The sequence below is a fragment of the Mauremys reevesii genome, linkage group 10, assembly GCF_016161935.1.
Source record: "Mauremys reevesii isolate NIE-2019 linkage group 10, ASM1616193v1, whole genome shotgun sequence".
Lineage (NCBI taxonomy): Eukaryota > Metazoa > Chordata > Testudines > Geoemydidae > Mauremys > Mauremys reevesii.
This window is the reverse complement of record NC_052632.1, coordinates 8267299-8290568: the sequence shown is the minus strand read 5'-3', so window position 1 is coordinate 8290568 and position 23270 is coordinate 8267299. Positions and strand designations below refer to the sequence as shown.

The window sequence follows — 23270 nt, the reverse complement described above, 5'->3', positions numbered from 1 at the left end:
AGGTTTTATGTTGCTGTCCATCACCGCAGTATCTGAGCACACCAGGAGCTAATGAAATGGGTACAGAACATAAACATGTCTCATCTTTCGCTATGGTAACCCTGGTTCATTCCATGTGCCTCACTCAGGCATTGTTTACTGTCATCCTGTGCGCTGTCATGTCTGAATTTGACTGTAAGCTCCCTACAGCAGTGATCTGTCTGTTCATTTATACGCTCTGTGTGTTCTAGGGAGGCTGCTCTGTAAATAATAAAAACAGTTTGCCCATTACCACACACGCACGTATCCTATTTATAAGGTTTGTCTGGACTTTATTCTTTTTATGAGGTTTTGTCTCTTCCTATGTGCCTCATGATGGATTCTAAAACCTTAACCGTCACTGTTTGGATGAGGGATGGACTGGAGGGCAGAGTATTCGTGGGGCTGCCATGTAAGTTGTTTGCATGTAAAGAATCAACAATTTTCTTTTATCTGAGAATTAACTATTGATCATTAACCCTCCCCCCCACAAAAATACTCCCAGCAATCGACTGAAAATGCCCAGTGAAATCATTTTACGAAGTTGTTGCATGTTCCGAGGCTAATTTGTATTAACACGAAAAGCTTCTGTTTTATAAGCGCTAAATTCTTTCACGGCAATTTATGTCGCAACAATGTTTTACAAGGGGATTTTAGTTTGACTTCATGGAGTTCACTACACTTTACTGCTCCCAAACAATGACATGTTCACCGAAAAGGGCCGCCTACCATGCTATGCTGGCCAATACCAGCAGGATGGGTTAGGATGTATGATGGCTTTAGGGGATCTCCTATTGGGTTTAAAACCTCGGGATCGCTGAATCTATGTAATTGGTGAATTCACAACTATCTCCTATTTCCTCCTATAAAAAGAATCCCAGTCAATTCCTACTCTGAAATGTTTTAAGATTCTTAAAAAAAATGTTATTTCACCTGTTAATATAGGGGGACAGTTTATTTTGGCTAGTTCTCCTGGGTTCTGCATGCCAGGTTATGAATAAAATAACGTTCAATACTCTAAACATTCTGTGATGCAGATTCATGCAGATAAATATAGACTTATTGCACATGGCAGGTTCTTACTGCATTCTCCAGCATCAACACCATTAGATTCACATACAATTGCCTCCTGCGGGGACCTATTTACAAATATTTTTATTACTGATCGTCATCTAAAAAATGCTACGGCAGGTAAGCCCATTTGCTTGCGATGGCCTCTGTTTCACTGGAGTTAATCAACAACAACAAGAATTAAACTTGCTTTTTTGGAAAGCAAAATGAAACTACTGTATCCCAGTGGTTTCAGCACATGCCGTACATTCCTGAACACAAAGCAGGCTTTGTGTTTAAAGAATGGTACAGTTACAAAGATAAGATAAAACAGGACTGGAATATAATATTCCTGGGAAATTTCAGTTCCCCCAAGCAAAAGACAGTTAGCAATTTAAGGAGATTTTATGAACAGCGCGGCCAATTGTTGAGGTCCTTACTCAGGCAAAACTGCCTGTGTGGCTAAGGACTGAGCGAAAACTCAGGCACCAATTCTCCTCTGACTTACATCAGTATATCAGGATTACGTCCACTGACAACACTCAGGGGCTCTACATTCACGACGGTGTGAGTGGGGGTAGAGGGTGGCCCTGAGGATGGGAATTCTGGCTCTGGCTCTGTTTTTAAGTAAATGACTAATTTTCACTTCAGAGGCTCAGAGTGAGTCACGGATAAGACCGTGCAGTGTATTTCTTGTGATGGCAACCAGGCTATGAGGCGCTGGTGGCTAAGGGAGATACAGCTGTACCCCTTTGGATCCATCTTTGCTGTGACGAAACAGTAAGCGTCAGATTCTGCTTGCCATCAGGGGCTACTCGTATGAGTCAGAGGAGCAGAATTTGGCATTCGGTCCTTTGAGTCCCCTTGTCTCTCTTGGGAGGATTTGCTGAGCAGGTGCTTTCCAGGCACTAGAAGCCCACATTAACTAGGCCAACCTAGTTGCCTTCTTTTAGGTAGTGTTTTGTTTCATTTCCCCTCGCAGGGTCTCTCTACGGCCAACCCCAAAGCCTGCCTGACCCTCCTGTGTGCAGGCCAGTGCAGGAGAGTCCCAAGCAAACGAGTTCCCGCACCAAATATCTCTTAGTGGATTCTGCCATTCAATTTGCCCTCTGGAGCCCTGAGATTTCTCCTTCTCCTGGCAAGGAGAGAGGCAGGGGAGGGGGAGAGAGCTAAAGGGGGCTAGATTGATCCTGGAGATAGCAGGGAGCTTTGGACTGTGTCCCGTTCCCACTGATTACCTTGAAGGGGGTGGTTGTTGCCAGGGGATGCCACCTCTACTGAGAGCTCTGAGGTAGAACTGCGAGCCAGCCTGGTGTATCTGTGGACTGCTTAGCTTCTTCATTCTCTTCTTAGCCTCATAAGGGACTTTGCGGGAGGTCTGCCCCCCACAATACATCCCAAAACCATGGTGGAGAACATGTGTGTGTGGCACATAGCCACATCACAGACAACCTCTGGGGGTTGGAGGATACAGCAGTTATGGCACACAGCTGGAGAAAACCTTTGGGGATTGGAGGTCACACAGCAGTTAGAGGACCCCTCTGCTCCTCAGAATGGGCCACACGAGCTGCCATTCAGGATCCCATTACTCCTCAGCAGCCACATTTCTAACAATACCTGCAACTGTTAGCACTGAAAGATCTATTTCTAAAACGAATCAAACGTCTGCTGCTTACTTTGCTGTTTGCTCAGCTTAGAAAATGGAAACAGATGTCTGTGTCTTGTGCAGTAGCCCGAAGCTGCAAAGTTTGGGTTGTCGATGCTGGGACGGAGTGTTTAAATCCCCAAACTACTTTTATGGAAATCAAATTTAAAAAAAACCATGAGAATACGTCTACTTCCTATTAAACAGTATAATTAAAACCCAACAACTCTGAAACGTGGGACTCAAACTTCCCATACCAGCACTGCATGCTGTGTAAATCCACACTGACGGGTTGTTTAAAAGGTGGATTCCTGACCCGATAATCTAGGCAATTAGAGTGCAAACACTGCTCAGAGTTCACCGTTACCTTAGACCAATCCCCTGTTTTCCACTCATAACAGCCTGTGTGATCCTCACACTCTTCCTCGTCCCTTGGCCTGGTGGCTGCATCGCATTTCCCTTGAGAATTCGTGCACATTACTGTTCTCTTCTGGATTCCCCTGCCGCAATCCGCTGAGCACTGAAAAACAAGAGGCATTACCTTCAACTGCTGCATGACTGCACTTAGCAAAATGGGATCCCGGTTCATGACCAGGGCTCCTACTCACTATGATACTACAAATAATTACCATCTCGGCTGGTTGTCATCACAGCTGCAGAAGCAGAGTCGAGGGACAAATGAAAAACAAGTTTCATGAAAAAGTTTAAATATTCAAAGCTGTTTTTGTCATTTTGAAGGGTTCGGTTTTTTCAATTCTTTTAGCCATTTTAGTAATTCTCCCCTACCAAATTTTTACATTATCGAAAATACCATCAATATTTTTAATTTACCAAAACCATGGGAAACAAAAAAAAATGTAATGATACATTCAATTTTTTTTTCCAGTAAATATTTTTTTAAAAAGGCAAGAAATCTGACAATATTTTCTGGAAAAATGTTTCCGAAAAACAGCAATTTTGCAACCAAAAAAACCTTTTTTTTGAAAATTTTCAACCAGTTCTAAACAGGAGTGAGTGTTGCAGATGTGGCATTTTTAACTAGAGCTGTCGATTAATCGCAGTTAACTCACACGATTAACTCAAAAAAATTAATCGCAATGAAAAAAATTAATCACAATTAATTGCAGTTTTCATTGCACTGTTAAATAGAATACAATTGAAATTTAATTTTTTTTGGATGTTTTTCTACATTTTCAAATATAGAAATTTCACTTATAACACAGAATACAAAGTGTACACTGCTCACTTTATATTATTTTTATTACAAATATTTGCACTGTAAAATGATAAACAAAAGAAATAGTATTTTTCAATTCACCTCATACAAGTACTGTAGCACAATCTCTTTATCATGAAAGTACAACTTACAAATGTAGATTTTTTGTTACATAATTGCACTGAAAAAACAGAACAACTTTAGAGCTGACAAGTCCACTCAGTCCTACTTTTTGTTGAGCCAATCGCTAAGACGAACAAGTTTGTTTACATTTACGGGACATAATGCTGTCCGCTTCTTATTTACAATGTCACCTGAAAGCGAGAACAGGTGTTCGCATGGCACTTTTGTAGCCGTCATTGCAAGGTACTTAGGTGTCACATATGCTAAACATTCATATGCCCCTTCATGCTTCAGCCAGCATTTCAGAGGACATGCTTCCATGCTGATGACGCTCGTTAAAAAAAAATGACGCGTTAATTAAATTTGTGACTGATCTCCTTGGGAGAAAATTGTCTCCTGCTCTGTTTTACCTGCGTTCTGCCATATATTTCATATTATAGCAATCTTGGAGATGACCCAGATTGTACTACATTATTTGTATTAGGTGAATTAAAAATACTATTTCTTTTGTTTTTTACTGTGCAAATATTTGTAATAAAAATAATAATATAAAGTGAGCACAGTATACTTAGTATGCTGTGTGGTAACTGAAATCAATATATTTGAAAATGTAGAAAACATCAAAAAATATTTAAATAAACGGTATTCTATTATTCTTTAACAGTGCAATTAATCTGATGATTAATCACGATTCATTTTTTTAATCGCTTGACAGCCCTCATATTTTCCCCAGTAAATGTTTTTAAAAAAGGGCAAAAAATCTGACACTATTTTGTGGAAAAATATTTCCAAAAGACGGCAATTTTGCAAACAAAAAAACCCTTTTATTTGAAAAATTTCAACCAGTTCTAAACGGGAGTCAGTGTTGCACGTGTAGAATTTTTAACCCCTTTATTTAAGAGATTATTATCAATACTGAAGAAGGACAAATACACCAGAGTACACAACAGGGAAGCTTCTGCATCCTTTGCTTATGCATGACTATGCAGTGAAGCATTCTAAAATCACAGTGGCACCAACTCAATCTCTTGGGATGCACAGTGGAATTTGCAAGGTCTTGCGGTATCCCAGCTCACGAAATCCTGCAGCAAGGTCTTCTGCAATGCAGATAATGCGTACTCTGCACTGCATCTTGGATTCTGTACAGTGTGCTTTCTCTTAATTATGTTGAGAGCAAATGACAAACACTCTTTTCTATTTGTTTAATAATGCTTCCCATCACAGGTTATGGCAATGCATGCAATCATATAGTACACGTAACCCAAGGGTGATATTATGCCAATGTATTTCCATTCATCCTCCTCGACCCCACAGTTTGCAATCAGTTCAAAATGACATTCAGCAAACTATGGCTACACACAGACACCTGAGTCATAGCAGGGCTCAAAGCCAGGCTCTTCAGCACTAAACGCACAGGCCTCTCTCACTTGTGATAAGGGGTATAGTCTTTAGCTCTGAGAAAGCAGCAGACAGTTATAGTTGCTGGGAGCAGCCGCTAGAGGAGACAGGATTACAAGTACTAGGACAATGTAATCCACATGCATGTAAGTGGGCACCAAAGGTCCATTTCAAGTTCTTGAGTTCTGTGGAAGTGGATTCTGCCAAGGCTGCTATGCACGTGGGGATATTTGAGCATCATTTTGCTACCCAAGTTGAAGGAAGGTTGGAATTTTTGTTTTGTTTTGACCTCACAGCCCCTCAGGGACCCACCCTGGATAGAGTCACAATCCCAAGACTAAGAAACACTGCTTTAAATGATCACTTTTCCAAATAAAGGGATATTGGAACGGGTGGCATTGTCAAACCTATCTAAATCGTACCAATGTACAGCAGCACGTATGTTCTTCCTACGCTCCACTTTCCTGCCAGTGCAGTGGTTACAAGCCAGTTTTCACGGAAAGCCCGCTGGGGACAGCTGGGTGGAAAATGATCTACAGACCAACTGAGATAACAACTAACCCTCTCTTGAGCATCAAGTTCTCCCCCTCAGGGATCAGTGAGGAAAAGATAGTTGACTGACTTGACACTGAATAAATAGTGGAGATATGAAATACCCTGTGAGGTCTTTTGAGTATATTCCAAGAGGCTTCTCCATTCAGGGGGTCTATGCTGGAAACAAGCATCAGCTTGATACATTACATCAAATGGACACATCTCAGCATGCCTGTCTGTCTTAAAAATACAATCCAGGCAGTTTTGACCTGCTGGCCTTGTTAAGGACATGAATGACAAGTGTTTATGAGCTGGCAAGCTAACAGACATGCCTTTAAATACTTCACAGCAACTACAAAATGACTTCTTTAAAATCTGGGAAGCTGTCCACTTAATTTACTGTGTGCTGCTCATTGCATGACCTCCTTATGGATGGAACACGATCATAGGATTCCACAAGCTACTAGGACAAATTCCTTCAGGCTACAGAGAGAACTCTGTATGCTGCAATGGCAGACTCCTTAAAGCTCTTATCAACTTCCCTGAGATCTCAAGCTGTATTTCTCTAGGCTGTACCCACAAGCAATGGATTACTCCATTTGGTGCGGAATTTCCTGAACTATCACGCAGTGTTCCTGACTGCAATGTAAGATTTCATAAGGTGACAGGAGGAACTCCTCAAGGGTGCTTGGTCTCATCATGCTGTTCTTAACCCCTCAAATCATCCAATTTCCTAGAAGTGAGTAAAGCTAAAGTAGGAGTATTTTTCACAATGTAAAAATCTCTCAGGGGATTTACAAACATTTTGGAAAACCAAGCATTTATTTGCATGAGCCTTTATGTCATTCACAAATCTACACCACGTTTATAGGTGACAAAACAGTGTTTTAAACAAAGGTCCCAGCCTGTGATCAGAGTGTCCGTAGTGGTGACATATCAACCGCTTCATTAACAAGTTCATTGCTCTGCTCAACTGCTCTGACCATTAAGAACATTTTTTTAGTGCATGGGTTTTACAAAGATTCTACAGAAAACATTTGCAATTGATGAATGTCCAGATTACATCTGACCAAACCTCAAAAGGTTTTATAAAGAATTGAGACAAAAGCCACGAGACAACCTCATCGACAAATGTTGTGAGGACCCTGGTCTCAAACCCTAGCCGACTGGGTTCTCAGGAAGCAGCCTTGGTCATCACGTCACACCAGCTCATTCAATTACCAGGGAATTCAAAGACTTGGATGGGTCAGCTTCCAGGATTCCAGGATCTGCTTCCTGATTGGCCACATGCAGGGCCGGCTCCAGGGGTTTTGCCGCTCCAAGCACCCAAAAAAAACCCAAAACCAAAAACAAAACCGCGATCGTGATCTGCGGCAATTCAGCGGGAGGTCCTTCGCTCCGAGCGGGAGTGAAGGACCCCCCGACGAATCCCTGAAAGTGCCGCCCCGCTCCGGAGTTGCCACCCCAAGCACCTGCTTGATAAGCTGGTACCTGGAGCCGGCCTTGGCCACATGGTCTTGACACTGATTGGCTGGTGGCCATATATAAACTTCCTGCTTCCTTTCTGGCCTTGTCTGAGCAACAGGCCTTTGCCTGCTAGCTGCTATTTGGACCCTGCTTGACTCTGCCTTGCAGCCCCATCAGATCCTGACTTACGATCTTGCCAGACCCCGCTAGCTGCCTCTCTGTGTCTTCTCCCTGAATTGGATCTGCTGGCTATTGGACCACTTGTGTGAACTTTGACCACTTATCTGGACTGCACTTTGGCCTACCTGGCCCCTGAGCATTACACGTCATTACACGAAGCAAATCAGCATATTTTTCTTCATATTCTATCCCAACTCCTGAACAGTAGAAACTTTCACCTTTTTGTAACTACTCTCTATTTTTGGTCATTAAAAATGGGTTGAGCAATACTTTATCCAAGTAATTCCAAGCATTTGGCATTAAAAAGGGAACTTAATTTTTTTTTCCACACTGAAGATTGTCTTGGATTTAGCTTTCAGAATGTACCTTTTCATTGGTGATCAGACCTCAACTTGCACTTTATTCAATTTTTTTTCTTTGTAGCCAAAGAACAAAATAATTCATGTGAAAATTGGTTTATAAAATGATATCACCATTGTGATAGTGTGTTTTTTTCCACAACCTCAATTTCAAATGGTAAGGATTTAACTGATTTCCAGCCAAGAAAGGTTTATGGGTATAAAATGTGCTCAGACTGACACAATGTGAAATTGTCTTTCCTAAGTCAAAATGGACCATATGATTGCAAAAACATGTCTTGAAAAAGAACCAACTTCAAAAACCAACTAGTTGGCAATGATTAATCTAGATCCCAAAACTTTGGAGAAAAGTATTAACAGAAAAATAAATCTCTCACTTTCAGATAATTTAAAAAATACATATTTGTCATGAAACTGTTTAGTTGACTTTTGCTCTGATGAATCCCTTATGTAGCTCAAATTACACTCATTTAACAAAAGCAAGATGCAAACACTACTCTAACTGGGAAATGGATTGGTGACAAAAGACCACACACAACCAGTTAATGAGCTTTGCCCATCTGAAATAGGCGAGAATTTCAGAAAACCACAATCACAACAATACCATCATAAACAAGCATTTCTACAATGCAGCAGACCTAGAAACAGGCATCCCATCAGAAATAAAAAGAAGGGATAATCTGGAATGATGATGTATAAAATGTATAAAAAATATTCCAAAATACCAGAATTTTGCTTCCTCCATTTGGGAATGTGAAAAAGATGAAAAGTTTTGGAAGAAAAAGAGTTTCAAGGACTAGCGAATGTATGTAGTGTCCTGCTGAATGCTAAAATAACATACTGTCCTGGAACTTCAGAATATTACCTCTTGTACTGGAGATTTCCTGACTACAATTAAATAGCACTTAGTCCCTGTTAAAAAAACCACCCTCTGTCCCTGCAACACAGCTGGGATCCTGAAGTTCTAGGAGTATAACCACTCCTAGTTACCCAAGGTTATCTGATATTGTACTAAAAAAAAAAAAAGTAAACAATGCAAAACAGGGAGAGATCAAAAGCATCCTCTTGCCCATAGGCTGGCCCTGCCCTGTAATACAGCCATTCTGGAGTTATGCCTGTGAAACCACAAGTGCAACGCCGAAGGGGAAATAGACTCATCTTAATGATAAAAAGTCCAGCAGGTATTATGTCAACACAAACGTTGAAGTCATGCTGGGAGAGTTAATGATGGCCAAGAAACATATCCTGGCCAGCTTGGCTGGGGATCTTATTGGAGAGAATTAGAATATGAAGCAAATTACCATGCACCCTTTGCAGGCCAGGGATTAGTTTAAAGGATACTGGCAAACAACTGACTCAAGAACAATATAAGGTTGTCTCTCTTATAGATGTCTGTGCCAGTGAATGATGAGTGGCCACACTGAAGCCACTAGCCCAGCACTCTCCCCTCCGTTCTCATTCCTGAAATACCATATAAAAGCAACCTAACAATCACCGCAGACTTTAATAAAGAAAGCACAGTCAGCACTTAATACAATAAACAAATGCCATCGTAACAGCCACATGTCACTCTGTGTTTGCTCTGTGCCAGGCAAATGCTGCATACGTATATACACATCGCAATTCTTGTGCATGGATACAGATAGAAAACTAAATGCTCAAAAATGGGTGCACAGAAAACTGCAGGTGCAATTTCAGAAACTGGATTGAGGCTCATTTGAAAACGTTGCCCCCTGGGCTAGAATATCCTGCTACTGATCTGGATGCGAACCCCAACTACCTATCAGAAGAGATCTGCCACAATATGAAGCCACACTATCCATGCCGCTGTCTGACATATTTGAAATCAATATGGGATTCTCAAACCTCTTCTTTGATATCCCAAATTAAAAAATAATCACATCCTAAACCCATCTCTCAGGGTACATCTTACAGCAAATGAAGGTGTGAGCAGGTAGGCATCCCTGCACTACCTTTTAATCCAGCCAGCGCAGGTAACAATAGTAGTGAAGACATGGCAGCATGGACTTCACTGCAGGCTAGCAACCCCTGGACATATCCAGGGTCCCCGGAGGGCTTACATTGGAGTTGTTTAGGATTATTTTAATTATGAAAATATTGTTTCTGTTCTTCATTCATTGCTAATGTTGCAAAGCTTGTTATTTTGCTACTGCATTCTAAGGGATAGTTGGGGATTTTACTGGACATGTCAGTTCTTTCCTATGTCCATTCTCCTTAAAGGCTGCAGCATCAATGGTGGTTTTTACTACTTCATAACATATGGCCCAGCCTAATTCCTATAAATTCATGGTCGAAAACAGAAATGGGATTTCCCTTATGTCCGAATTAGATTTTTTGGTCACGCTTTATAATACGGGCACATTTATAAACAGTTTATACTTTGTCTGATAAATAATTAATAGACATTTTAGAACAAGCCTAAGTAATTGCTCTACAGCAGTGTTTCCCAAACTTGGGACGCCGCTTGTGCAGGGAAAGCCCCTGGTGGGCCGGGCCGGTTTGTTTACCTGCCGCATCCACAGGTCTGGCCGATCACGGCTCCCACTAGCCATGGTTCACTGCTCCAGGCCAATGGGAGCTGCTGGAAGCGGCGCGGGCCGAGGGATGTACTGGCTGCCGCTTCCAGTGGCCCCCATTGGCCTGGAGCAGCGAACCGCGGCCAGTGGGAGCCGCGATCGGCCGATCCTCTGGCCGTGTCAGATAAACAAATCGGCCCGGCCCGCCAGGGGCTTTCCCTACACAAGCAGCGTCCCAAGTTTGGGAAACACTGCTCTAGAAGATTGTTAGACTCCAACAGGTCAGTAGGGTGCTTGTAACCATGGCTTATTACCACCTATAGCACATACTACTCATGTCTATAAAATGCTTATAACAGCTATTAATCATTTATTAACCATTCAAACTCTTTATAAATGCACCAGTTTTTCTCTGTTTCTAGGATCACACAAGCTAGAAATCAGAAAAGTCTCAAAGATCGAGTGATCCAGGGCATCCTGCAACATAGAACAGAGCACTTATCAGATATTAATTTCAAAATACACTTGATCTGAGCCAAAAGGCTGGTTGAACTCCTTGTCATAGGTCCCTGAAATGCTTCTCCTCGGTGGTCTTGATTGCAGCTTGGAAAGATACACACAATACAGCTGGGTGTATAGCACCTACCTCAACAATTCACTGGTATGGAAACCACTGCTCGGGCACCATACAGCAGTTCTGCATTTGTAATCATACTGATTGGTTTCCCCCTCAAACCAAATTCTTACCTTTGACCATTCTGAAGCCTCCCAGATAGAAAGGCAGTCCTGGCCGTCACAGCTTTGTATTGGTGTGGGTTTGTTGCCCAAGCAGTAGAAGTCTCTGGTGTTAACATAGGTGCCATTCTGCAACTGATAAACACAAGTCACTTCCCGGTACTGGATGCCTTTCTCGCAGGTGGCAGAGCAAGAACTCCAATGGCCTGTCACCCACCTGTTAAGAAAACAAAGAAGAAACATTAAAAAAAAAAAAAAAAAAAAAAGACACAGTGGAATCCAGTGCTGTGCTTATCCTTTGGGAATGCTGAGAAACAAGCCTCCTGTTCTGGGCCTGTGAATTTTGTATCGGTGTGTGTGAAATAGATGCATAATGATCATGTACCATCTTGGGTCGAATTGTGCGGAGACTGGAAAGCACCTTGCAGGCCAGTGATACTAGTGATGTCGCATTGGAGAGAACGTGTGACTTGTCGGCGAAACTTCCTTTGCTCTGGCTAGGGGAAGGCTACAGGGCTCCCTGGCAAATAATGCTGCCCTAGAACAGCATTCAAGCCAGGGGCGGCTCTAGGATTTGCGCTGCCCCAAGCAGGGCGGCACGCCGCGGGGGGGGGAGGGGGGCGCTCTGGCGGTCGCCGGCCCCGCGGCTCCGGTGGACCTCCCGCAGGCATGCCTGCAGATGCTCCACCGAAGCCGCGGGACCAGCGGCCCCTCCGCAGGCACGTCTGCAGGAGGTCCACCAGAGCCGCGGGACCAGCGGCCCTTCCGCAGGCATGCCTGCGGGAGGTCCACCGGAGCTGCCTGCCGCCCTCCCGCCGGCACACCGCCCCAAGCGTGCGCTTGGCGCGCTGGGGTCTGGAGCTGGCCCTGATTCAAGCAAACTGCTGGTGTAACCGGGTCACTTTTAGCTCATCTTTTCATCACATTTGATGTCTATATTCCGCTTTCCATTGCTCTGGGGCTGGCTGGAGGTTAATAAGGATACTCTCCTCTGTTTTGAAGTTCAAGGCACGTGATCCTTAAAAATGGTGGCTAAATGACAAGATTCCTCTTATTGGCAAATCCAACCTTAACCAAACAGCCAAGGCTCAAGCAGTCTTTAAAAATATAAGATAACACTTCTAAAAGGGCTCCCATGGTATTGATTTAAAGTACCCATCTGTGGTTTGAATGTTCCAGTTTGGATGATTTTACTCCTTTACATCCTTTCATTTTCTGTCTGGGAAGAATCCAGTTTAGAAGGTGGGCAGGAGGGATGCTTTTTACAGTACATACATAGCATCCATCTTGCGGCTTCCTGCAATCTGTCGGTAAGGAAGATGTTCTCTGTAATTACAGGAATTCCAGGACGAAGAGAAGGACTGGAACAATAGCTCTGTGTGTATGCACAGGAAGGCAATCATCTATGCTCCTCTGGGAAGTCAGCCTTCAGGGTTATTATTTAGGACTGTCATCTAGATTAGCATCCTTAATCAAATGAATCTTTCCCTTGTCACCTGATCCTGAGTTACTTAACACTGGATGTGTCTCAGATAGGTAAGATGCTTTCTCAAAGGCAAACATCAGCTTGAAAGAAAGGATTTCTTTTTGCTGAATGCCCAGGAGGGGAAGCACAGGTGTCTAGTTAAGAGCAACACCTGAAAAAAGGCTGTTTAAAGGTTTGCATCTCCTAAAGGAATTAATGATCCAAAAATACAAATGTTACTGACCGGGGGAGGGGACGGGGGACGCTCAGCCCACAAAATATAAAACTAGAATTTTCTTGTGTACTTGTCATTAATTCATCTGCAATCTGTTACCATTGGTGCTATTGTGCTGAAGATCATATCTGAGGCTAAGGCAGAAGCCAGCTGGTTTGAGAAGAACAGCATGCGATGGGCTACATGGTCACAGATTTGCCATCTGTCCTGCACACAACCGGGACACACATTCATTAATTTTGGTGGCTACAACAGCTAGGAAGACACTGAAAGTGCCTTTTTTTTTTTTGGAGGGGAGGGGAGTTGTTTGGTGCATCTCAGCATCTGGCTGCTTGGTATTTTGGTTATGGGATAATGCCACCTGTGTAATCTAATGCTGAGACAGAAGGACTGACACATCCAGCCTACCAGGGGAGGATCCAATATCCACTGAAGTTAACAAAAAAGTCTCCCATTGACTTCAAAGCATGCTGGGTTGGGGCCTCTCTGAGCAGAATGTGAACGTGGCCTGTCCGGTCACAGGAGCCGTTCACCAAAGGGATGGATGGAAAGGAAGTGATTTGCTTTAGTCATTTAAAGTAGCCACGGAATCGGGAATGGCTGCACGGAATACTCCCAGCAGCACTGCAGTCTCACCATGATCTATAGCTACTGGCAAAGGAAGACAAGAAAGAGATTGACAGCCAAGGAGAAAGCCAAAGATAAAAATACATTCTTGGCAGAAGCTGAATTGCTTTCATTTTAGGATGGGCAGCATGTGTCCTGCCAGGTGCTCCTGAAATGCCTTAATCCGATTCTGACCTTCCTTTAAAGAAGGGGAAGGAGTGCCTATCTGTGGTTTCCCTTGCTCTGACAAGGAGTTGAAAAGTGCCTCATATCATTCCTGTTCAGTGGACTTGTTAGGCACCATTCTAACCGAGACATAACAGCGAGCGACAGGACAGAATAAATGTCATGAATATAAGATGAATGGTCACATAGGGCCGACCCAAAGCCCACTGAAGCCAATAGAAGGCCTTTGGGATCAGGTCCTTTCATACATTTAATACGTCAAATGTGGTCCCTGGGCAAAGAGAGATTTCCAGTGTCTCCCTCTGAGTGGCACACGATGGCAGTTACAGATCTGCCATGGCACATCATTGAAACACAGAGTCCAGGGCCTTGTCAGGTGGCTAAAGAGAGCAAAGCTATGAACTAGCAGTTCTCTGAAATCCAAACAGAAAAGAATATAGAACATGAAAAGCAAGTCACAAGGTGTCAGCCAGGAAAAATGGGGTTTCCTTTGACATGGAAAAATCTATTCTATCTATCACAGAAGGGCAGAGCCTAAGAGAATATTTCTGTTGCAGTTTCCAGGGGATGGGAGGCACCTTCTTCAAAGTAATGAGTAACTTTGGGTACGTCTACACTACGGGACTATTCCGAATTTGCATAAAATTTTTTTAAAAAAGATTTTTTAAAAAAAGTGCGCGCGCCGACACACTAACACACATTAAATGGTGGTGTGTCATGCATGGAGAGGAGGCGTGCTGATTTCTTCTGGTTGGGCAGTAGCTAGCTATTCCTATATATCCTAGTTCCCTCCACCTCCCCGCCCCTTGAACTTCTGGTTGATCCTCCAGTGCCCTGATGGGCAAAAATCATGTGTGGTGGTGGGGTTGGTATGTTCTGGTCACTCTCGTCTCGTCAAGGGCAAGCAGCAAGCAGCGCCTTTTTCTTCATTTTTCCCCTGGATTGCTGGCCATAGCACATGGCATGGGGATGCTTATTTTGTTTTTTTGTGACTCTCATCGCATGTGTTGTGTTGTACATTCAGCAGCAGCACAGCAGCAGCCAGACAGAAGCATGCTGCTTTTGCTTGCATTGAGATGGTTACAGCATATTTATAACCATCCACCATCCATGATCATTGAATGAGGATGGCTGAACTTGGAATTGCTAGTACATTTGCTGCTACAGCCCTTTTGCATCAGCCAGGTCGCAAAGCCAGCAGTGTGCACTAAGCATTGTTACTGTACATCATTGTTGTCCCATTGGCTGTTTTACAGTGCCTGTACCATGCCCTGCTCCAGCCAAAGATCAAAAGGGGGTAAAAAAAATGAAAAAATTCTCCTATCCTCCCTCCTTTTTTATAAAATAGGAATCTAAAATGCTAAAGTATGAGAGAGGTGCTGTATATGTGCCAGCTCTGCTCTGAAGCCCCTGTATGCTATTCATCTGCTATTCATCTACACAGCTCCCCCTTCCGTTCTTCCCCACCCACCTGTTGATCCGTTCTTTCTTGGCTATTTCTTGTGTGTCCCCCCAATTGTCCCCCAAATGTATTGATAATGCAGGAAAGAGATGAATTGATAAAGAATGCAGAAAGCAGTGAGGTGGAGCTGCCAGCTCAGCATGGAGTCCAGCCAGGAGACAGAATCAGTGTGTAGAGGAGAGAAGCCCAGCATCCGGCAACTATGAAGCTGGCTACCTGAATCTTTGGGAACATTTGGGGGGGGATGAGTGATGGGGCCCCCTGATGATGGTGTTAATGGTTATTGCACCATCCATCCACCCATCCATCCATCCAGCAAATTAGCTGAGTTAGGAGGCTGAATGGATGATTTCCATCATTTTATGCTTTTTGTCTCATGAGCATCAGATCATTTCATTTCATTTTTTTTCCATCATTTGATTTGATGATGAGATGGATTTGTTCCATCTTTTTTACATCCAGCCGCCCATGCTGCAGGAGCAAAGGGAGCAAGTGATGATGGATGTTGTATCTGATCTGCAGTATAGTGACAGCATTCAGACAAGAGTAAGAGAGTAAGGATTGCTTCAGGGGATTGTTTTTGGCTTCTGGGGGGGGCCAAGCTGATGCCACTCCTGCCTTGACCTGCTCTGCACTGCATGTGTTTGACAAGAAAGCATTTGAGCTGGAGGCAAGCTGCAGATAATGTTAGACTGCTGCAGGAAGTCTGGGATAGCTCCCATTCTCATCTCCCATTTTTTCCATTTTTGCTTGCTTGGCCTGCTGCTGCCTCACGCTGTCAGTGCCTGTCTGTCTGTTTTTTAAAATGAAAGGATTCTTAAAAAGGATTTGATAGATGCGCGATGATGGATTTGCCTGCCTCCACATTGCATGCATCCGCGCCTCCATCCTTTTTATTTTTTTTTTTTTTATTTTTTATTTGTCGCCACACCGCGCTCGTAACAGGAAATCAGGGGCAAAAGGAAATATTCAAAAGTTCATCGGGGCTTTCCTGTTTACCTGACCACGTCATCCGGTGCACTCTGCCGATTCACTGAGCCGTCACTGGTGCTGATCGATATAGCTCGGAGGCCACTACAGCTAATCAGCCGAGTTAACCGTACTACTAAAATCGATGTTAATACCGTCAATACCGATAGCGTTTAAAGGGAGAGGAGAAAGCCTATAAGGTTAAAAGAGTTAAAAAAAAAATAAGCTCGTGTGCTCGTGTGTGCTTAAAATTTTTAACTCAAAGAAGTCATCCGTTCCACTGCATTCCCAGTCTGCTCTGAACAGGCCATGAAAACAGCTGATGCCTGCAGCTCTGCAAAGAGCTTGGCACAGGAAGTGAAACTCCCAAATTCAGTTTTGCTAATTTCAAGTGAAAAAAATCATGTTTTTCTTTTTGTTATTTTGGCCTGTGTGATTTCATTGTCACTCTGACCACAAGTGGAAAATAAAACCAGGAGATTCTGCCCAGCTTTTTACAGCAAGCAACGAGGCCACATCCCTATCGGGTTGTCTTTCCCCTTAGTACCTGACGGCACATTCTTTTCCTTCATGCAGTGGTTGCCATTCAACAGCGAGCCCTTGACAGAGTGCCCACACAGTGGTATCTAAGACAACAATCACCAGTGCACTGCTCTGTGGCACAAAGGGGCTGGAAAACCTGGCACATATTCCAGATGGGAATTCCCTCTGCACCACACCCTGCTCAAGGGGGTGTGGTTCTATCATCTCTATGTCCCACCCATTCTCTGGTAGCCAGGTGTAAATTAGAGCTACCTTAGGGTCTCTCTAACTTACACTGGGAGCTGAATTACTCTTTAACAGAGTTACAAAGCTGGTATAAAGCCACCTTCATCCCCCAACTCTTAGGTCCTGCATTCAGCTTGGCACAGCTCACCCAGACCTGAGAATGAGGCTCATGACTGGAGTCAAAACTACTTGAGAACAAGCAGAGTTCCTTTAGCTCTCTCTCTATGCTAATTCTTCCCTTACTCCAAAACAGTACAGCAGATGTTAGGCAAACAAATGTCCTTTTGCAAACCAAGCTCTGCCAGTAACACAGTAACACAGGAGACACTAAGCACTTTTAAAGGGTTTTCTTTTAAAGATCAAAAAGATAAAAATTGCAGCAGCAAACTGAACTGTACATTCCGGGTCCAAAAGTGCAAATAAATTCCCAACTGGATATAAACTTCATAACAGTGCCACTGACCAATACATTTCAACTCACTATTCCACCACAGTCTATTTTTATGACTACTTAAGTAACTTTATTATATGTTTCCTCTTTTTAAAAGAACATTAGAAGCATAAAATAGGTTGTATAATGTTATAATAGTAATAATAATTTTAGTGATTCCCACCTCTACAGCACTCTCTCTCCAAGGATCTCTAATTAATTAAGCCTCACTACCCCCGTCACCCTTTTGTGATCCTGAGAAGAATCTACACTGCCATTTTGCAGATGGAGAAACCGAGGCACAGATGGTTGAAGTGACTTGGAAATATAATTCACATCTCTTGATTCGCAGTCCTGAGCTTTAGTCAAAACTCCATTGTATCAGCCATTATCAATCATGTTCAAACAAAGAATAAAACAAGCATAAGTCTCATCCTATAATTTCTTGAGGGCTCTTGATCCTGCAACAATTTACACGTGTGCTTAACTTTACACACTGAATGCGAAGGGACTATTCACAGTGAGTAAAGTTAAGTGTGAGCTACTCTTTGCAGGATCCTGGCCTAAATTAGTACCATCGCTGCAGGCTAGAACCCTATTATTCCCCTTTCCGGTGTTCACAACCGGTCTGAGAGCCAAAATGGAAATGGTAATTAAGATGAGAGATTTCTTATCAATTAAAAGGCTTACAATCAATGAATCATACAGCATCAATGATCAGAGTCCTCAGGGCACAATGCCTAAATAGGTAAGGAAGCAGCCTCTCTGCGAATTAAAATATAGTTTAACTCTCAGCAAACAAGTAACAGTAGGTGCACAGGTGATTATTAGAGCAGGATAAGCCAGGAACATCAACCACAGCCGACTCTTCATGAAACATGCTGATGTTTTGACAAATTGCTTTGAATCCTCGATGTTGTTGAAAGATGGGCCGTATTCTCTGCTGGTGTAAACTGGTGCCACCCACTTCAAGGGAGCTGTGCCAGTCAGCATGTTTGGCCCATTTGATCTCAATAATCCAGCTGAGTATTGGCGTGTGACATTTGAGCAGAAGCAGGAGAATCTGGCTGAAATTCTGGGTGCTTTATTTTTATAAAATTCCTTCTCCAATGATCTAAAAATCAACATCCCGGTCTTTAAGGAGGGGAAGAGGGAATGCTATAAGAAACGTAGAGGGAAACAGTCAGTTGAAAATGATTGTCTGACCCATATCCGAGGGCAAAAATGGCTTCAAATCTGGGCCTCCTACACCCATCCTGACACTGCTGCCATCAGCACCAATTGGTACAAATACTGAAATGAACCAATACTGCACTGCTGAGTTTTCAGCATCCATCTTGTTCTAGCAACAGTGTGAACTGGGCCAGAGCCAGAAAGTTTGGATCTGGATTCAAACATCTCTAAAGTTCAGAGATAGTTGGATTTAGGGATTTGGTTTGGCCCCATTTTAGAACCCGGGGCTGGTTTTAAAGTTTGAATAATAGTGGGGGAGATCTGCAAAGGCACAAAGGGATGTAGAGACTCAATTTCCATTGAAAGTCAATGAGTAGTTCGGTGCCTAACTTCCTTTGCAACTATAAAGATCTCCCCCAATGATGACTTTTAGCATTTACCCATTGCTTTTCATCTGAAGGTCCCAGAGTGCTTCCCCAAAAAAGTGGGCTAATACCTTGACCTCCCTTTTAGACATGGGGAAACTGAAGTGAGATGAAGAGACTTGCTCAATGTCAAGCAGCAAGTCAGTGCCAAACCCAGGCACCAGAAATAGGCTCTGGGCAGTTTTAAAAAATTGGTTTCTGTGGGCACGTCTATACTACCCGCTGGATCGGCGAGTAGTAATCGATCTATTGGGGATTGATTTATCGCGTCTCATCTAGACACGATAAATCGATCCATGAAGCGATGCCCGTACTCCACCTCAGCAGGAGGAGTAAGCAGCATTGACGGGGGAGCTGCGGCAGCTGACTTGCCGCCGTGAGGACGGCCAGGTTAGTCGAACTAAGATACTTCGACATCAGCTACGTGAATAGTGTAGCTGAAGCTGCGTATCTTAGATTGATCCCCCCCCAGTGTAGACGAGCCCTGTGAGATTAGTTGCAGAATAGGGTACCACTCAGTGTAGGTAAAGGTGACAGAACTGAGCCCTTTGAATGCAAAATCCTATGACTAAACTCAACACAATGCAGACTGCTCAATAATAAGTAATAATACCTACCTCTAATCTAGCACTTTTCATCCATAGATTTCAAAGTGCTTTACCAAGGAGGTAAGTATCATTATCCCCACTGTACAGACAGGGAAACTAGGAACAGGGAGAGAAGCGACATGCCGAAGATCATCCAGAAAGCAGTGGCAGAGTCAGGAGATGTTGACAGCCCTAAACCTATGAAGGTGGCAAAAAAATTTTTCTAAAGGAGCCAATGTGCCAGCCATGCTCTCCAGGCCCAGCATATTCAGTAACTATCTGTAATGGAAGACATTTCTTGGGACATCCATAAAATCTGGGAAGCAGCACAATCCAGAGATACTGCATGTAATTAATGCCGGTACTTAGTCAAACAAGCACCAGATCCCTATAAAAAGTTACATTGGATAAACCTAAGATAAAATATTCGTGTCCTCCCTTTCACTTTAGAGAACGATTAAAACAATCCTGATGCAACAAAGCCAAAACAGATGCCAAGCAGATGTTCTTTCTGTAAGTCCAATGAGAGCCACTAAGAAACAACAATTAGTTTAAAATATGGTTCTCAGCAAATTATGTACCCGAGATTTTTAGCTGCTAGTTTCTACGTTTATTGTGGTGCCAAAACTAGGGATTCTGGTTCAACAATACTTGTACATTTAGAATCCTTGGACTGCAGTATAAACCATGTTCTGGGTTCAATTTGTGCAAACGCTGGCAGGAAAATGGATTGATGATTTCTGCTGCAAATTCATTAGCTACTAAAATTTATGGGCCAAATTCCGACATGGTGAAAGCAGGTGCATCTCCATTGAAATCAGTGGAGCTGCACCCACTCCCCCAGCTCTGAATCTGGTTCCTTATCTCTAAACAGTTAAAAAAAACCCAGAAAACTATGACATTTCACACATGTAAATTGCTACAGGTAAACAGGTTAATGATCCCGCTAAATGATTATTCTTTTGTTGTATGCTTGCTTAGATACTTTGCAGTATTCCCCTCTATTTGACAATGGTGAGGCCTCATCTGGAGTACTGTGTCCAGTTTTGGGCCCCACACTACAAGGATGTGGAAAAATTGAAAAAAGTCCAGTGGAGGGCAACAAAAATGATTCGGGGGCCGGAGCACATGACTTATGAGGAGAGACTGAGGGAACTGGGATTGTTTAGTCTGCAGAAGAGAAGAATGAGGGGGGATTTGATAGCTGCTTTCAACCTCCAGAAGGGGGGTTCCAAAGAGGATGGATCTAGACTGTTCTCAGTGGTAGCAGATGACAGAACAAGGAGTAATGGTCTCAAGTTGCACTGGGGGAGGTTTAGGTTGGATATTAGGAAAAACTTTTTCACTAGGAAGGTGGTGAAGCACTGGAATGGGTTACCTAGGGAGGTGGTGAAATCTCTGTTCTGTTTTAATATGGCAAGTCTTAGAGTAGCTTCCTTTGACATCTCTCTTTACAGAAGCTTGCTAGTTCTTCATCCTCTGTAGAGGTGTTTTTATTGAAATCTTACATCCACCTCACAGTCACTGGCTAATGGACGTGTATCTATGGCTCCTTTCTGGGTTTAGAGATTCCAGACTGAACTGGTTAATTGATCATATTGAAAATACCACTATTAGGCACCACTTTTGCGGGAAGATCCTTTTTAGAGTTTTGAGGGAGGTTACAAAAGGAGCTCCTATAACAAAAACCCACAGGAGTAACGTGTGCAATATTGACAAGTCCTCACTCCTATCCGATGTCCTTTAAAAATCAGTCATCCAGCATCATTTCTAGTGCCTGTAAGACACCAAACTGAGAGTTTTCCGGAATTGGGAGCAAGAGTGGAAATACAAAGGATTCTATCCTTATTGGTAAGATAGTTGATTAAATATGAAGACTGCTGCCAGTTTCGTACTTGTTAAAGGAATGTGCAGGACTACATTAGCATAATTAGCATCAGCAACTGACTGCCCAATAAGTAATGTGTATGTCTGCAACCAAAAAATGTGATGCACAACATTCCTGTCTGGTTACTATTAAGTTGTAAAGCAGACAGGTTTCCTTTGCTACAGTCATTAGACACAATGCGCACACCTGTATGCACCTTTCGAATTAGACTTTTTAAAAATTTAAGCATTTGCTTATGTTAACATAAAAAATAATTCAGCTGCTCTAACTTCAAACAATCAGGCAAGCCCTACATTATTAAGTAAGCCAGCTGTGTATATCATATATAGCATTTGGCTTCCAGTCATGTTATAAGCTTGTAACACGATCTCAGGGATTATTTAACACTGCAGCCCTTTTTATGATCGTTTTTTTCCCTCCCAGGTGATAACATTATCTTCAGTTAAAAATGTGAGTGCTGCAGACAGTCACTTGAGAGCCTCTCTCCTGTTTCCAATAAGGATTGAATTATTTATGTGACAGGAACTCATCGTTCTCACAATCCTAGGAATGGTTTAGTCTACGGGACTTTTTGTGAAGAGTACCATACAGAAGGTCTGAGAGCTGGATGCTTACATCAAATGGTGGTTGGTTCTGTTTAGATGCTGGGCTTTTAAGCAAAGATACTAACCCACTGAATGGCAAGGGTGTGTATGTCGGCAGACTCTGAAAGGCCAAGTGCCACTGGGATACACAGGCCATGCAACCTGAGTAGAGGTCTTAAATCTCTGCTGCTTGAGTCTTCCTCAACCTTTGACCTCTTACTATCTCTTCTGAGGAGTTTGGGAGTTCTTTGTCTAATCCGCTGTGGCAACATTCACCTGGCAGGCCCCTGCAGCAAACTTTCAACTTCCTTTGGAGGATCAGCTCGTTATTTGATCTTTCTAGGGACTGGATTAGTCATTACTCTTGAAATGGCTGTTTTACCTAGTTGTTCACGCCTGAAACTCCCAGGTTCCTTGGGAAAACTAGTGTGTATAGTATATCTAAATCTGGGGATGCTGAATGTTTGCAAGAACTATAAATGACTGAAAAGCTTACAGTCAAAGAGCTGGACAAGATGCAATGGAAGATGTTAACAAATGTTGGGGACAGGTGAGATGATAGGGTAGGCACGGGCGACAAAAAGATTATGAGGTTACTTTTCATTGATTCATGAGTCAGTTTAAGATCCCCCTGGGACCATTAGGACAGCTAGTCTAATCTGATGTATATCACAGGCCATTACATTTCACCCACTTACCCATCTTGAGAGTTATGTACATGTCTGAATTGTTCCACTAAATGTATGTATGTAAACAAACAGCAATATACAAGTGTGTGGGCAGGCGCACACACACTGTATGTTTATTACTTTCCAACACACCCCTCCCTCCCACATCCGGCATTGAAAAGCTAATTTTCCCTGCATTTGCAATAAAGTCTCTGATTTGACCTATGCTACCTTTGATGTAACAACAGTTTCACCATTTTTATTATAGCGGTTCCTTGAGTATCTCCACTAATTAAGAAGACAGCATTGATCTCTGTTGCTGAACAAGGGATGACAGTTAAAAAAGGGCCATAAACTAAAACCAAAAAAATCTGAATTACTACTTGGAACAGAAACAAAAGCAAAGCAATACAGTTTTAGGGTTTATTTCATATAGATTCTACTGTGAATATTCTCATTCAACATAAAACAGTTACCTACCTTTTCATAACTGTTGTTCTTTGAGATGTGTTGGTCATGTCCATTCTAGGGGTTGTCAGAGATTTTTGCCATAACGGTATCC

At 42.8% G+C, this 23270-nt stretch overlaps 1 protein-coding gene across 5 annotated transcripts in view; it reads right to left on the bottom strand.

Moving 5' to 3' along the window:
* ADAMTS17 (ADAM metallopeptidase with thrombospondin type 1 motif 17) overlaps positions 1-23270 on the bottom strand; it is a 265853-nt gene that overhangs the window by 24558 nt on the left and 218025 nt on the right. For all 5 annotated transcript variants that reach the window (XM_039492977.1, XM_039492975.1, XM_039492976.1 and 2 more), the window contains 2 exons: positions 11275-11479; positions 3081-3233 (listed from right to left, as the gene is read on the bottom strand). In XM_039492977.1, coding sequence (XP_039348911.1) covers positions 3081-3233; positions 11275-11479 — 358 coding nt within the window. The remainder of the gene's footprint in view (positions 1-3080; positions 3234-11274; positions 11480-23270) is intronic.